Here is a 17,483-nt window from a genome sequence, read left to right as displayed (position 1 = left end):
GATGATAAAATGGATTATTTTAGTCAGAAAGGCAAGGCCGGGTGTTCGCATCCATGCTAAGTTACTTAGTTAAGTCACATCCTGTATCAGCAGGAAAGCAGGATGAGTGATGTGGGCCTATGGAAGCCTTGATAGAGGAATCAGAAGAATTCAATTCAGATGTAAGCTGTATTAGTTGTTCATCTTTTGCACTGAGACTCAGGGCTCATTCTCTGTTTGAGCTTCAGTTTTCTCATCTCTAAACATGGATACCTATCTATACCAATAAAATATTTATACTGTTGCTTCATCAGACTGTTATGAGTATGGTAAATACGATAGTTGATGTGAAAACTACAAAGAGCTAACTCTTAGAGAACTCAAAAGTGAAAGACATTAGCACTGTGAAAACTGATACTCAGAGAGGTAAAGGTGACATAAAGAGTGAAAGAGTTGTGACCCAAACCAGATTTCCTTGCTCTTTACATTTTGGTTTGGTCCCTTTCTCTTTTCCTACTTTAAGAAAATTGTACTTTCTAGACAAGTTTGGAGTCTATAAGATTAAGCATATTATTATATATTACATTATGCACATATAAATATTAATTTCCATTTAGTCTTTTTTGACAATATTTTAAGTCATTGAAGTAAGTCCTATCATATCTCTCTTTCAGGAATTATTATCTTCTCTTAAGTACTGCCTAAACATGTTGGGATGCCAAGAGGAACTGCACTGGTCAGAAATTCAATTGTGTTTTCATACTGCTTATCATCTAATTCAATAATTTTGAGCATTTTGTAATTAGGACTCTCTTAAATTTATTTTGCATTTTTCCCAGCACACATAATTGTAATTTGGAAATATACATCATGAAATGTCAGTATTTTCAAGGAGTTCAGTAAGCACATCAGTGCCCATACACAATTCCTTATTCTTTTAAGTTTTTCCCTTGTTATCTCTCAATGGAAGAATGTTAAAAGTTTTGCTTTATTAAACCAAGATAAAGACAATACAAGTCACTGTGACAACTCCCAGTTTTTTCTTTAATGTCATCAGATCACTCTGCAAAGTAATACAAAGACGGCGATCAGAAACACTGAGAGAAGAACAACAAATGGGTCCCATATAAAACACTCAACCACAGTCATGTAAGTTATCACCATGGGTGGAACCCAAACCAAGCACATTAAATTTCATAAATTGTACGTGAAGTCACATAGCATTTTAATATAGTCTAAAAATCTGGCTGTGAGCTATCAAAGATCCCTTTACAGGAGAAGCCTCAGTTACTGCTTCTGTGGTTCTGTGGATGCTGGCATTTTTTCTGTGCTTAAGACATAGGATGATTGCTTTTCCCCTTAAATATCTGCTGGCTAGGGCTTAGTCTAAGATAAAACTCTGTTCATGCTTGTAATCTAGATTAAGCTCTCTGTATAGCCCATAAACTTCAATTAAATGCTTCTAACCTTTTGCGTAACACTTAAAATTGAAAAAACTTTTGGTTTCTAGGTCAGCTCTAGATTTAGGGTGTATTTGTGGACACAAAACTACAAAAAGGCACATTTTAGTCTGATTCAAGTGCTTTGGATCTTATACTGTAAAAATAGCATGGGAATGAAATGTACATAGTTTCCAACTATTATAATAAAGGTACAAGGAGGAATATTCTTTGTCCTTTGACGTACTTTACTGTTATGATGGTGGAAAATAACAGGTTAAGGAAAATAATGACATAGCAGACAAAAAAAGCATAGGGAAGTGGTAGTATTGAGTGACCTAATTCTGAGTGGTTTGAAACAATGCTTCAGGGCAACAAACGGAGCTTGACAAGTTCTCCAGCCAAGATCATGCCAAATGGGTTCTCTGTTTCTATTCATTTATTTTATTTTTATAATTTACCTTGCTTCACTGATGACAAAAAAAGATTTTTCTCCTCTATGTGTGACTTGGTTTAGTTTCTATTTACCATGAAGATAACTTAAGAGACATGAGAAAAGAAATTGCTGTTGTTGTTTTTTACATTTTAAAATGGGAAGTAAAGTGTAAGCCCTACATGGTAATCATCCACATATACCATTCACAGTTTCTAACCAGGACCTCAAAAGAGGCAGCTACCAATGTGATGCTATCCTGCTTGAACTAGCATTGGTGAAACTTTGATAAAAGTGATCTTTTTTTTCAGTATGAAAACAGGTTAACCCCTGAACAACTAGTATCTTTAACTTCCACAGAAAGATTTATTATTTATTATTTTGTTTTGTTAGAACATTTTCCAACATCAAAGTAAAATCAATTGTGAGAATTTTACAAACTATATCTATGTCACATAATACCATTTTGAGAAAAGGGGACTGAGGTATGGACTTGCTCAAATGCTGAAAGATATAATAGTTCTTGTTCTAAAACTCAAATTAAACGTGCTGTTGCCTTTGGTGCTGACTTGGAAAGTCTTTAAGCAGAGACTCATTTTCAGATTAAATTTGGATACTAGGGAGGCAGGTAGGACTTGGTCAGGGTTATGAGATAAAGTGGTGGCCATCATAGATTTTGGAAGCAGAAAACAGGGAAAGATACTTGAACAACTATAGGTGAAAATATTTCAGTTGTACTGTTCTAGAAAAGGACTGGGTCTGAAGCTGGTATTATTTAATGTTTTATAAAACATCTGGAAGAGAGTAAGCAGTGACCTTTTTAAGTATGAAAAAGCCACAACGCACTCTGGGATGCCAGTGAGGATGAATGTGGTATGTGGTAGTTGGTGGTCCACGTTAGCTGTTATGACAGAGGGAAGGATTTAAGTGACATTGTAAACTACTTTTTAAGAAAAGCAATCCAATGCAGTGCTTCAGCCAAAAAGACTAACAAAATGCTGAGTGTTGAACACAAGCTCTTAGGTACTTTTTAATATGCCATGTGAGAAGGATTTATTATTGGAAAGAGATAAATGGATAATACTCTCATGAATCTTTAAAGCAGCTAGGTATATTTGAGGAGTAATCCTCATCTTCTAGGAGCAATCCTTCCTTCTGGGATAAAATCCTTAGTACAACTGATTACCAAGCAGTGCACAAATAGATGAGTCAGACATTTCTAATGTGCTTTGTTTTTATTAATCACCACATCACCGATTCCTAAACTTTTGATTGCCCTTAGTGATTATCCAGATTTATATGCAAACAAGCTTCTCACCATTTTTAAGTTACAGTCTGTGGGCATCTTCTGATAATCACCTGTTCATTCATAACTATCAGGAAGCATCAGTAAAACAGGCAACCTCAACTTGCTTCTCTTATATGAACATGAACCAAATGATCAACCTTTCATCCAGGGTGGAAGCAAGAAGGTATTGAAGGATGCCCTGTGTCAAGAATACTGTGTGCTCCAGTACTGGTATATTTGTATGAAAAAAGTGAGAATAAGCAGTGCCTAATTCTTAAGTAACTATGTTCATATATGACTGAACACCTAGTTAAAACTGTATTTTCATGCACACATTTAAAGCCATGGAAATAAAGGTATAAACATCATCTGCATTTCCTTACCTTCTATTGCTGATAGGAGAACTCGGGAATGATCATAAGCGATTACATTTGCATATCTATTCTTTGGTTTGTTTACTTCCAAGTTTGAATGCTCCCATGTGAACTGCTGGCCAGGGTCAATCGACTTTAAAAGAAAAACACACATACACAAAATCAATACTGAATAACGTCAGATTATAGGCATTTATCACAAGTAACTAACGTGATTTAAAAAGAAAATTTTGAAGTTGCACTTCATCAAGATGATCCTAGCTGTGAAGCTGAACACTGATATAACCAGCATAAGATGAAGTGATTAGTCATTGGAAAAAACAGTGATAGTCACCAACATTGATTCAAATGGGGGAAAAAATCAATATAGATGTTCTGTTAATAGTGAAAAGGCAGGGTTTTTTTTTTTTTTTTAAACTTTTCAATTTTCTTCTCTGTTGCTGTAGTTTACAAGCTATCTTGGTTCAATATTCCTTCCAGTGTTCTGTGAACGTTATTTTATCCTGATTCTTTTTCCTATTCTTTCCTTTCTGGACCTAACCTCACTCTTTAAGGTGACAGAACATTCACTGGATTCACTGGGCACAAACTTCTTTCACCTGCAGGTTTATATCTTGATGGTGACTTAGAATTTTGTCTGCGTCTCTGTAACATACTATGACCACCATCACAAGGCAATTTGTACAATTAAAACAGGTAAGAGTAACAGTAAGAAGGAAAGTCAGTTAAATCTAATAATCATCTTAGAATACTCATTTATAATCTAATACAGATAGGATCTAATCACTTTTTAACTTATCATTATATGTTATTATGTTTATAAAGTTTGCTCTTGATTCATTTTAAACTTATTTTTTTCTGATTTTTAATGCCTTTCCTGATGCCTTAATTCAACCAAAGTTGTTCTATAAAATATATCTTGCATAGCTATAAAATGATATATAAATTTCTTTTTATACAGAACCATTATTTTGAGACTGAATTCAGGCTTTGATTATAAAATACTGGGAAACTTTTTAATGTCCTGCAGTGTTATAGAAATGAAACTATTTTTTCTTTCATCATAGCATACTGACACTTTTTTAAGATATAATTTCATGGTATACAGAAACATGAGTTTAGTAATTATAGAAACATGATTTTAAATGACCAAAATCAAGTTTTTGGAACTAATGATATATTAGGTTTATATTCCCAAGATGAAATTCTTTAAAAAGCAAAAACACTTTGCTAAATTCATAGAATTTTTAAGTTATTTTCGATCCTGGATATTTTCCATGCTTTTATGTTGATATCTACAACTTGAAAGTAAAATATATCCAACAGCTGTTATAATATTAAGGATGTACACATTTTGTATATGATGGATAGAGTTCAGCACAATAATAAACTCACAAGTGTAAAGAGTAAAGCCTATTAACAGTCATGGATAGCCTCTAAACATACAGAAATTCTCAGCAGTATAGATTGCAGCCTCTAATTTACTACAGATTATAAGGCCCCTTTTCCTTTCTTAGCCTGTGCTAATCTGTACATAAACTAGTTAATCACTGAACAGTATTCAGCAAAATAATTATCCATGTCTTAAAAGTCTAAAGAATAAAGTGATTAGGGGTCCCTCTAGTTTGTTCTTCCAGAGAACCTCATTATCTTCCCTGCAGAATGTACTCCTTTCCGAGTACGCTGTGAGCTAAGTGGAGTTGAAGCATTCAGATGCCCCAACCCTGTGCCTTCTCCATACAAAGTAGCTCCATTTAGTGACCAAGCCCTGTCTTAAAAACTTATCAACTCCATCCCAAGTCTATCATTCCCTAAATTACAGCCCTTCAGTAGCTGATATCTTCTCTAAACTCTCACTCGAATCCATTCTTCATACTGAAGTAGACATTCTAAACCACAGCTCTGAATAGGTTAGGACCATGTTTAAAACTCTCCACAGACTCTGGGTGGCCTTTGGCTAAAACTCTGCAGTCCTTTAGCCACCATCCTACCTAGACACGTTTAGTCATCTTTGTATCTACAAAGATGGCTCAATAAATGGTTCAACAATTTTAAAAAAATGCTGCTGAGAAAAGTTCATAAAGAGAAATCATAGAGTAATTCTTTCTTATAGCATGGGTGTTAGAGAACAGACTTTGGAGACCGCAATGTGCAATGTATTAATTAGTTTAATACTTTAATATTCATTATCATATGACTTAGTAATTAAGAATGTGATCATGAAAGTACAACTACCACTGATATTCCACTTTACACTGATGAGCATTACTGAGTACATGAGCTTTTTACACAGTACTCTCCAAATATTCCATGAAGTTCTTAAACTCACTGATACACAGACATCCCTTTGGTGGAAGACATTACTCTCTCTGATGGCCTTGTTACTCAGATTATGGTCATTCATATGTGTAAATGGCATGCATTTAATTAGACCAGTGAAAATGCATCTATCAACTCAGAGACACTGTGAATTCATGGTCATTTCCACTCTTGCCACATATTTTCAGCCCTCAACATGATTTATTTGATACTTACATAGTCAGTTAAGTCAGTTCAGTCACTGAGTCATGTCCGACTCTTTGCAACCCCACGGACTGCAGCATGGGAGGCCTCCCTGTGCATCACCAAATCCCGGAGCTTATTCAAACTCATGTCCATCGAGCTGGGGATGCCATCCAACCATCTCATCCTCTGTCATCCCACCATCTCATCCTCTGTCGTCCCCTTCTTCTCCTACCTTCAATCTTTACCAGTACAGGGTCTTTTCAAATCAATCAGTTCTTCGCATCAGGTAGCCAAAGTATTGGAATTTCAGCTTCAACATCACTCCTTCCAATGAATATCCAAGACTGATTTCCTTTAGGATGGACTAGTTGGATCTCTTTGCAGTCCAAGAGACTCTCAAGAGCCTTCTACACTGCAGTTCAAAAGCATCAATTCTTCGGTGCTCAGCTTTCTTTATAGCCCAACCCTCACATCCATACATGACTACTGGAAAAACCACAGCTTTGACTAGATGGACCTTTATTGGCAAAGTAATGTCTCTGCTTTTTAATATGCTGTCTAGATTGGTCATAACTTTTCTTCCAAGGAGCAAGCATCTTTTAATTTCATGACTGCAGTCACCATCTACAGTGATTTTGGAGCCCAAGGAAATAAAGTCTCTCACTGTTTCTTGTTTCCCCATCTATTTGCCCTGAAGGGATGGGACCGGATGCCATGATCTTAGTTTTCTGAATGTTGAGTTTTAAGCCAGCTTTTTCACTCTCCTCTTTCATTTTCATCAAGAGGCTCTTTAATTCTTCTTCACTTTCTGCCATTAATGGTGGTGTCATCTGCATATCTGAGGTTATTGATATTTCTCCCGGAAATCTTGATTCCAGCTTGTGCTTCATCCAGCCCAGCGTTTCTCATGATGTACTCTGCATATAAGTTAAATAAGCAGGGTGACAATATACAGCCTTGACATACTCCTTTTCCCAGTTTGAAACCAGTTTGTTGTCCATGAGACTCTCTCTTGTTTGTTCCATGTACAGTTCTAACTGTTGCTTCTTGACCTGCACACAGATTTCTCAGGAGGCAGGTCAGGTGGTCTGGTATTCCCATCTCTTGAAGAATTTTCCACAGTTTGTTGTGATCCACACAGTCAAAGGCTTTGTAAAGTTTACAACTTGGTAACGGAAAGATAAGTTGTATATCATGTATGTTAATATATTTAAGCTTAAAGTGAGACCCATGAGATGAAGACTTGTAGGCAACAGGATAATGATAGTAATACCTGCCAGGTGATTATGCTTTTCCATGCAGTATCCTGTTTAAATTTCACAAGTTTTAATAGGTTTAGTATTTTTTTTTTGTTATGAAGATAAGAAAATGGAAGCAAAGAAAGACTAATTCAATCAATTTTACTGAGGGACTTCTCTGAGGCAGGCATTTTGATTGTTAACTAATTTGGTCACATGGTGAAATTCCATACATTAAGCCTGTAACCCAGGTTTGGGTGATTTCAAAATCCACTGATGATTAACAGCTGGTAATTCCTAATCCATGGCACCACTTCATTATCTAGAAAGCCACTGCAAAGTAAAGAAGCCCATCCTTTATCTTATCAGTCCAAATATTTCTTCTAACTGACCATCCTGTGTGTATGACCAGGCCACTCAAGATGTCTGTTCTCTTGCTCTCTGTATATTCCCTGATCCACCAATGCCTGCTTCATCTACCCCTATTCAGAGTCTGACCTTCTACACACTTGCCCCAGCCCACAGCCAGTGATTGTTCTAATCTTCAGATCAGAGGATCTCCACCTGACAGCTTATCAGAGAGAAGGTTAGGGGCATGCCCCTCTGCTAGTTTCCCTGGCAACCTGAAGTCAGTTCACCTGTAACTAGTTACCATCCCCTCCCTCATCATGAAGGCTGCTGCCATGTTCTGCCCATTACTGTCTGCCATCTGCAGTCAGTGGGGTGTTGCTCCAGGACCCTGCTTCAGACATGTAAGTCCCCCCATTCATTAAACCATTGATGTCTCTGTTGCCAACTCTGGGCTCTTTCTTCAGTCTTGAGACTGGGCAAGCATAGGTCTGGCGGCCCTGCAGGGTGAAGCCCAACAACTAACTGGTAGAGTGACCAGGAGACTGTGGAAACTCCTGTGAGTACCGGGATGCCAGGAAGGAAGGCCTGGGCATGGGAAGCTGTGGGCCCACCTTCTGATATGTGGGCCTGGAACTTGCAGATATGGTCCTGGGGTGGCTGTCCACTAATGGGGAGCCTGGAAGTTGCAGGGGTGATTCTGGGGTGGCCGTCCACCTGTCTGTGGGGCCCTGTGGTATCTGTTGTTGACGAATGGGGGCCACCAAGAGAGTACAGGAACTCATAGACACCCCAAGGCTGTTGGGGAGATGTTGGGTCCTATTACAGTGGGATAAAAGTGGCGGGTGGCTGCGGGCTGGCTATTGTTTTTTTTGTGCTCAGAAAGTCGAGGAGGCTGAGCTAACAGCCTAGTAGGTTAACTTTAAGTGTTGATTTGAGTTCCTCTCAAAAGTGAGCCATGTGAATGTGAGTGAATGATACCTATTATTGTCTATTACTGCTGTTTATTTAAAGTGAACTGGTTACTTAGAAACCGAAAAACAAAACAAAAAAAATCCCTGAAAATGTCCACGGTGGGATTCTATTGACCTTATAAACTGGTTTTTGTGTATGTGGTAAGAGGAAGTTAGCTTTCTAGAAGGAATTGGTATTTCTCTTCTTTTTCCTTTGATATTAAGTAATGGACCTGAGTTCAAAGGAACTTTAATCATCTGATCCCTGAGAGTGAAGAAAAAATAAAAGTAAAGGGGCCTTTTTAAACTCTGGCTGGAAACCTGTTAAATCTGTTTCTATATAGATATATATCTGTGTATACGTTAGAAATGGGCCTCTGCCTCTAAAGGGCATGGTCAGGACTGGTTTGTGGATGAGCTGTTTAACTGGATTAAGGGAAATTAAGTGTGTATATAAATTCATTGATATCTCTGTTGTTGACTCCGGGCTTTCTCTTTGGTGTTGAAGTGGGGCGAGTACAGGCCTTGTAGGCAAGTACAGGGTACAGAGTGCGGCCCCCCAGTGTCATTCTGGGGCAATTACATAAGAGATCAAGTTTTAAAAATGAGGCTGGCTTCACATGGATGATAAAGCAGATGGGATGCGGCTTACATTTATACTCATTTTACACGGATCAAACAAACATTGATTAAATAATGCTGACTTGTCTTTGTGCAACACACACTCATCCATCTGTATCTGTCTGTCTGACTGAACGTTTAGCAATACACAGCCTAGGTCATTATTCTGGAGCTTGTCAGGATGCGTAGAGCAGTAAACTCAGTAAAAAAGCATAACTACTGGAAGTAGATGAAGTATAAGAAAAGATTTTATACTAAAAAAATTAGGAAAATAAAATTTCAATTATCCATGTTAATGAAGCAAATATACCATGGATGAATAGGACTCTAATATTCAAAACCCAATGTTCAGGCTCTCCTTAGTGCTAAATGATGACACCATTGTTTTGCTTCTTTGTTTTCTGGCTTCTCTTATTGAGATCTTACCAAGGAAGAATGAAATGGCCAAGTGGACAAGGAGCAACACAGGTCTTAAGTGATACCCGAGTTATATCTTGGCTAATCCATCATGACCACACACCTACCTACTATAAAATTAGGCTGAGGTCTCCCTAATATTATTCAAAACAATCTGAAATAAGCACCCTTGTTCCTAATGTTCCTAATGGATCCAGTCATTTCTTGCTGTATTTAGATTTATTTCCTGAGTGTTTGGTTTTGATTCTCAGATATTTCCACTTATCCTTCTGTGTCTGTTTATCCAGACATTGAGTGGGATCTACCTCCTTCTTTGTACTCAATCCAAAATTCTACCCTCTTGAACCAAAATCTTGACCAGGTCATCGTCATCCTCCCCTAAGAGTTTTGCAAGTTGGAAAAGAAGAAAGGTTGATGTATTCAACCCAAAGCTGATTAATGGGATTTTAAATAATTTGTATGAATGTGGACATTACATTGTCACAGAATTTATAAACATCAATGCTATTTCATAATCTTTACTTTTGTTTCTCCAAATCAGTATGGCCCTTCAAGGTGTGCGGGATGAACCCTATGTGGCATCTAAAACTTGACCAAGATGCCAAACCGTTCTGCACTACCTCCCTATCTGCACCCTTGGTACATTACACAGGCCCCTTCAGACATGTAAGTCCTCCATCCATTAAACCACTGATGTCTCTGTCGCTGACTCTGGGCTCTTTCTTTGGTCTCGAGGCTGGGCAAGCACAGGTCTGGCAGGCCTGCCGGGTGCAGCCCAACAACTGGCAGAGAGAGCAGGATACCTAGGAAACTCCTGTGAGTGTCAGGACGCTCAACAGTTTTTGAGGATCTCAGTAGATTTTGGCTGAATCACTCTAATGCTAACAGAAGATGGCTAGCCACCTTCAACTCAATGGCTTAACCATACCGAGAAAAAGTGACAAAATAAAAGGAAGATCTCCTTGTAGCTTAGAGAAGGGAAAACACCAACTAAACACTTGCTAATATCAAATACTTTGAATCTATGCAGTCTTTAACTTGATGGTCTGAAAGTTCTAATTTTTTCTTTAATCAACTGTAACTTTGCCTTAAAATAGGTAAGAGAAATATATATGTAAGTGGAGATAAAAGCTACCTTTAACTTACGGATTTACCATTCTTCCCTGTGTTCTTGATGAAAAGTTAGAATTAAAATATATAAGTATTTTATACTGTAACTAACACTTATGGAATGGAACATCTAGTTTTCATTTACATTTTTTTGTGCTTTACCTATCTCCCATCATTTTATCTTCACAAAGACTCTGGAAATAGTTATCATCATTATCACAGTTCTGTTGATGAGAAAACTAAGGTATAGAGAAGTTAAATTACTTTCTCAGTTTCAGACAGCTACTAGGGAAGGAACTTAGATTTGGTGCCGAGGTATTCTGCACCCTGCCCTCATCTGAGTGACTAGCCACCATGATATGTGTCTCTGGCCAAGCTGGAAAGGGCTCTGGACTGCTTCACACATGCCTATCAATTGTTCTCCTGAAACACAATGGGAAGTCTAGGAACAAAAGTTTCTGTAGTGCTTCTGATCTGCATTTATAATTTTAAATTAAAAAAAATAGGAAGTGCTCATAAATTTGCAAATCAGATTACAGTCACTGAGTAAAATTACATCTTGATATGAGAATGACCTTTTTGGACAAAGCTGAAGTCATTTTACAGCAAAGCTCTTAACTATGGTTTAAAATTTCAACTTCTCTATCCAGAAGAAAAATATAATTCACATGTGCAGAACACCATACAAGTTGCTTCGTGTTTCATTTCTCATTCCACCAAGAGAAAACCTCAAAATATTCCCTTTAGAAACTCAAAAGAGAAACCACAAAAAAGATACATCCTGTTTTTGTAACTTTTGAAACTAACAACATTTAATTATATAGAACTAAAAAAACAGCTACTTGACTAGCCAAACTATGGGTCAGACTAAGTATCCTTTATACAGGGAGATGAACTTTCATTGACCTTAATCTTCAGAAAAATACTATCTTTCCACATAGTTCTCCATCAATAGGTTCATTTGGTCTTCACTGTGGTTTGCCCCCAGATATTCTCGTTTTTATTTATTTATTTATTGAGGTTTAGAAGAAGAATCTGCCATTGACTATATATTTTTGCAATGAAGCCTTTTTATTTTATTTTTTTTAAATATACTCTTTTGGGCATGTTTTTCTTTTTTAAACTTGAAATATAGTTGATTTAAAATGTGTCAGGTATATATCAAAGTGATTCAGTTATACATAGGTATATTCTTTTTCCAGATTCAGTTTTCTATTCAGTTTCTGTTTTGTAAAGAAGTTCCTTTGTATCATATGTTAGATTCCACATATAAATGATGCCATATTTGTCTTTGTCTAACTCACTTTATTTAGCATGATAACTTCTGGGTCTACACATGATGCTGCAAATGGCATTATTACATTCTCATTTTTGTGGCTGTGTAGTATTCACATCATCTTTATCCATTTATCTGTTGATGAACATTTAGGTTGCATACATGTCTTGGCTATTGTAAATAGTGCCATTATGAACACTGGGGTGCAGGTATCTTTTCAAAGTAGGTTTTTTCCCAGATATATGCCCAGTAGTGGGATTGCTGTATCATATAGCAGCTCTTTTTTTTTTTTTTTTTAAGAAATTTCTATACTGCTATATACCAACTTACATTCCTATCAACAGTGTAGGGGAGTTCCCTTTTTTCCACACCCTCTCCAGCATGTATTATTTGTAGGCTTTTTAAAGATATGGCCATTCTGATTGGTGTGAGGTGATACTGCATTTTAGTTTAGATTTGTATTTGTCTAATAATGGGAAGCATCTTTTCACCTTGGCCATATGTATGTCTTCTTTGGAGAAATGTCCGTTTGGTCTTCTGCTCATTTTTCTATTGGGTTGATTATTGTTGCTATGGAGTTGTATGAACTGTTGTGTGTTTTGGAAATTAAATCCTTATTGGTTGCAGGACTTACAAATTTCGTCTCCCAGTCCATAGGCTGTCTTTCCATTTTGTTTATGGTTTCCTTTGCTGGGCCAAAGATGACAAGTTTGATTAGGTCCCATTTGTTTATTTTTATTTCTATTGCTTTGGGACACTGAACAAAGAAAATATTGCCAAGATTTATCTTAGAATGTTTTGATTATGTTCTCTTTTAGGAGTTTTATCATGTCGTGTCTTTTGTGTATGATGTCAGGGTATGTTCTAACTTCACTGATTTATGTGCAGCTGTCCAGCTTTCCCAATACCACTTGCTGAAGACTCTTTTTCCCATTGACTCTTCTCTCCTTCTTTGCTGAAATTTAATTGACTATAGGTGTGTGAGTTTATTTCTGATTTCTCTATTCCGCTCCATTGACCACCTGTCATTTGTGAGCTGATACCACCATTTTGGTTATTGTAGCTTTGTAGTACTCTTTTAAGTCTGGCAGGATTATGCCCTCAACTTTGTTCTTTTCCCTCAGGACTGATTTGGTAATTCTGAATATTTTATGGTTCCATATAAATCTTAGAATTATTTATTCTAGCTCTGTGAAAAATGTCATGGGTAATTTGGTAGGGATCATACTAAATCTGTAGATTGCTTTGGGTAGTATGACCATTATAACAATATTAATTCTTCCAATCCAACAGCATGGTATATTTTTCCATTTCTTTGAATCATTGTTAATTTCCTTTATCAGTGTTTATAGTTCTCAGTATATAAGCCTTTTATCTCTTTGGTCAGGATTATTCCTAAGTATTTTATTTTGTTTTTTTTAAAGGGATCTTTTTTTAACTTTCCCTTTCTGATATTTCATTGCTAATGTAAAGAAATGTAGCCAATTTCTGTATGTTATTCTTATATCCTGCTACCTTGCTAAGTCTGTTTATCAATTCCAGTATTTTTTTGTGTTGAGGTTTTAGGATTTTCTACATATATTATCCTACTGTCAACATATAATGACAAGTTTACCTCCTCCTTTCCAACTTGGATACCTATTATTTCTTCTCCTTGTCTGATCACTGTGGTTAGAACTGTCAATACTACGTTGAATAAAAATGGGAAGAGTGGGCATCCTTGTCTTGTTCTGGATTATAGCAGAAAGGTTTTAAGTTCTTCACCATTGAGTACTATGTTAGATGTAGGTTTGTTGTAAATAGCATCTATTGAAATGATTATGTGGTTTTGTGTTTAATTGATGTTGTGTGTCCTATTGCTTGATTTATGTATGTTGAACCATCCCTGTGATCCTAGGATGACTCCAACTTGATCATGGTATATGATCTTTTTCATGTGTTGTTGGTTTCAGTTTGCTGATAATTTGTTGAGAAATTTTTTTTTTTTTTTGCATCTATATTCACCAGAAAGATTAGTCAATAACTTTGTCTTTTGGTAGTATCTTTGTCTGGTTTTGGTATCAAGTGGGGTGATGATGGCTTCATAGAATGACTTTGGGAGTGTTCCCTCCTCTCCACTCTTTTGGAAGAGTTTGAGAAGGATAAGTATAAGTTCTTTGTCTGTTGGATACAACTCCTTATTGAAGCCATCTAGTCCTGGACTTCTGTTTGCTGAGTTTTTTTTTAAATTATAGATTCTATTTCACTTCTAGTGATAAGTTTTTTCAAACTATCTTTCCTCTTGATTCAGTTTTAGGTGGGCTGTATATTTCTAGAAACTTGTCCAGTCTAGCTTGTCCAATTGGTATTTAATTGCTCATGGTTTTCTCTTATGGTTTTTGTGATTCTATGTCATTGGCTGTTATTCCTCCTCTTTCATTTCTTATTTTTGCTTATTTGGGTCCTCCCTCTTTTCTTCTTATTGAGTCTAGACAGAGATTTGTTGATTTTGTTTAACCTTTCAAATAGTTCTTGATTTTATTTTTTTCCCATTAAAAAAAAATTTATTTTCTCTCTGATCTTTATCGTTTCCTTCCTTCTGCTGACTTTAGGTTGTTTGTTATTTTTTTCTAGTTTTTTTGGTGGTAGGGCAGTTTTTTTTTGGGGGGGCGGGGTTCAGTTTGCTGTAGCTGTGAACTTCCCCCTAAGGATTGCTTCTGCTGCCTCCCATAGAGTCTGTCTTGTGCTTTCACTGCCATCTGTCTCAAGATATATATTTTCAATTTCCTCTTTTTCATCATTGACCCACTATTTTTTGTTTCCTTTAGTAGAGTATTGTTCAGTCTCTATGTAATCATTTTTTTTTTCTCTCCTATTTCTGTGGTTAATTTCTAGTTTCATGCCACTTTGGTCAGAAGATATTTGAAATAATTTCTAAAATTTGTTGTGGCTTATTTTATGTCCTACTATATGGTCTCTCCTAGAGAATGTTCCATGTCCACTTCAAAATAATATGTATTTTCTTTATACTTTTTTGGATGCAGTGTCCTGAAAATATCAATTATGTCAAACTGCTCTATTGTGTTATTTAGGGCCTCTGTTGCCCAGTGGACACGGAATGTTCTCTAGGAGAGACCACATACTAGGACACAAAGTCAGTTCAATCATCTGTGTCTGACTGCGACACCATGAATTGTAGCACACTAGGCTTCTCTGTCCATCACAAACCCCCAAAGTCTGCTCAAACTCATGTCCATTGAGTCAGTGATGCCATCCAACCATCTCATCCTCTGTTATCCCCTTCTCCTGCCTTCAACTTTCCCAGCATCAGGGTCTTTTCCAGTGAGTTGGTTCTTTGCATGACATGACCAAAGTATTAGAGCTTCAGCTTCAGCATCAGTTGTTCCAATCAGTTTAGGACTGATTCATTTAGGATGGATTGGTTTGATCTCTTGCAGTCCAAGGGACTCTCAAGAGTCTTCTTCAATACCACAGTTCAAAAACATCAACTCTTTGGCGCTCATCTTTCTTTGTGGTCCAACTCTCACATCAATACATGGCTACTGCAAAAACCACAGCTTTGACTAGATGGACACCTTTGTTGGTAAAAGTAATGTCTCTGCTTTTTAATATGCTGTCTAGGTTTGCCATACTTCTCTCCACAAGCACAAGTGTCTGCTAATTTCATGGCTGCAGTCACCATCTACAGTGATTTTGGAAACCAAGTAAAGAAAGGCCATCACTGTTTCCATTGCTTCCCCTTCTATTTGGCATGGAGTGATGGGACCAGATGCCATGATCTTCATTTTTTGAATGTTGAGTTTTTAGCCCACTTTGTCACTCTTCTGTTTCATCAAGAGACACTTTAGTTCCTGTTTGCTTTCTGCCATTAAGGTGGTGTCATATGACTATTTGAGGTTATTGATTTTTCTCCTGGCAGTCTTGATTCCAGCTTGTGCTTCATCCAGCCTGGCATTTCACATGATGTACTCTGCATATAAGTTAAATAAGCATGGTGACCATATACAGCCTCGACATACTTCTTTCCCAATTTGGAACCAATCTGTTGTTCCATGTCCAGTTCTAACTGTTCCTTCTTGACCTGCATACAGATTTCTCAGGAGACAGGGAAGGTGGTCTGGTATTCCCATCTCTTTCAGAGTTTTCCATAGTTTGTTGTGGTCCACAGTCAAATGCTTTGGCATAAGCAATAAAACAGAAGAAGATGTTTTTATGATCTCTCTTGCTTTTTTGTATGATCCAACGGATGTTGGCAGTTTGATCTCCGGTTCCTCTTCCTTTTCTAAAATCCAGCTTGAACATCTGGAAGTTCTTGGTTCATGTACTGTTGAAGCCTCGCTTGGAGAATTTTAAGCATCTCTTGTGGCTCAGCTGGTAAAGAATCTACCTGCAATGTGGGAGACGTGGGTTTGACCCTTGGGTTGGGGAGATCCCCTGGAGAAGGGAAAGGCTAACCCCTCCAGTATTCTGGCCTGGAGAATTCCTTGGACTGTACAGTCCATGGGGTTGCAAAGAGTCGGACATGACTGAGTATCTTTTACTTTCTCTTTCTTCGGCTAGTGCGTGAGATGAACGCAATTGTGTGGTAGTTTGAATATTTGGGGCATTGCCTTTCTTTGGGATTGGAATGAACACTGACCTTTTCCAGTCCAAAATTCCAGTCAATGGCTGAGTTTTCCAAATTTCCTGGCATATTGAGTGCAGCACTTTCACAGCATCATCTTTTAGGATTTGAAATAGATCAACTGGAATTCCATCACCTCCACTTTCTTTGTTCGTAGTGATGCTTCCTAAGGCCCACTTGACTTCACACTCCAGGATGCCTGGCTCCACATTAGTGATCACCCCATCATGGTTATATGAATCATAAAGATCTTTTTTTGTATAGTCCTGTGTATTCTTGCCACCTTTTCTGTCTTCTGCTTCTGTTAGGTCCATACCATTTCTGTCCTTTATTTTGCCTATTTTTGCATGAAATGTTCCCTTGATATCTTTAATTTTCTTGAAGATTTCTAGTCTTTCCCATTTTATTGTTTTCCTTCATTTCTTTGCATTGATCACTGAGGAAGGCTTTTTTTTTTAATCTCTCCTTGCTTTTCTTTGGAACTCTGCGTTCAGATGTGAATATCTTTTCTTTTCGCTCTCTCTTTAGCTTCTCTTCTTTTCTCAGTTATTGCTAAGAGCTTCTCAGACAACCATTTTGCCTTTTTGCATTTCATTTTCTTGGGGATGGTCTTGATCACTCCCTCCTATACAATGTTATGAACCTCCATCCATAGTTTTTCAGGCACTCTATCAGATCTAATACCTTGAATCTATCTGTCACTTCTACTGTATAACTGTAAGGGAGTTTTTTAGGTCACACTGGAATGGTATAGTGGTTTTCCCTACTTTCTTCAATTTGAATCTGAATTTGGCAATAAGGAGTTCATGATCTGAGCCACAGTCAGCTCCCAGTCTTATTTTTGCTGACTATAAAGAGCTTCTCCATCTTTGGTTGCA

At 37.2% G+C, this 17,483-nt stretch overlaps 1 protein-coding gene across 1 annotated transcript in view; it reads right to left on the bottom strand.

Moving 5' to 3' along the window:
• The window catches only part of PTPRD (protein tyrosine phosphatase receptor type D), a 366,674-nt gene that overhangs the window by 73,897 nt on the left and 275,294 nt on the right, over positions 1–17,483 (bottom strand). Inside the window, exon 29 of the mRNA XM_068973581.1 lies at positions 3,523–3,646. Within this exon, the coding sequence (XP_068829682.1) occupies positions 3,523–3,646 (124 nt within the window). The remainder of the gene's footprint in view (positions 1–3,522; positions 3,647–17,483) is intronic.

The sequence above is a fragment of the Capricornis sumatraensis genome, chromosome 6, assembly GCF_032405125.1.
Source record: "Capricornis sumatraensis isolate serow.1 chromosome 6, serow.2, whole genome shotgun sequence".
In the NCBI taxonomy this organism is placed as follows: Eukaryota; Metazoa; Chordata; class Mammalia; order Artiodactyla; family Bovidae; genus Capricornis; species Capricornis sumatraensis.
Note: the sequence above shows the minus strand (reverse complement) of the source record. Positions and strands in the feature narration are given on the sequence as shown.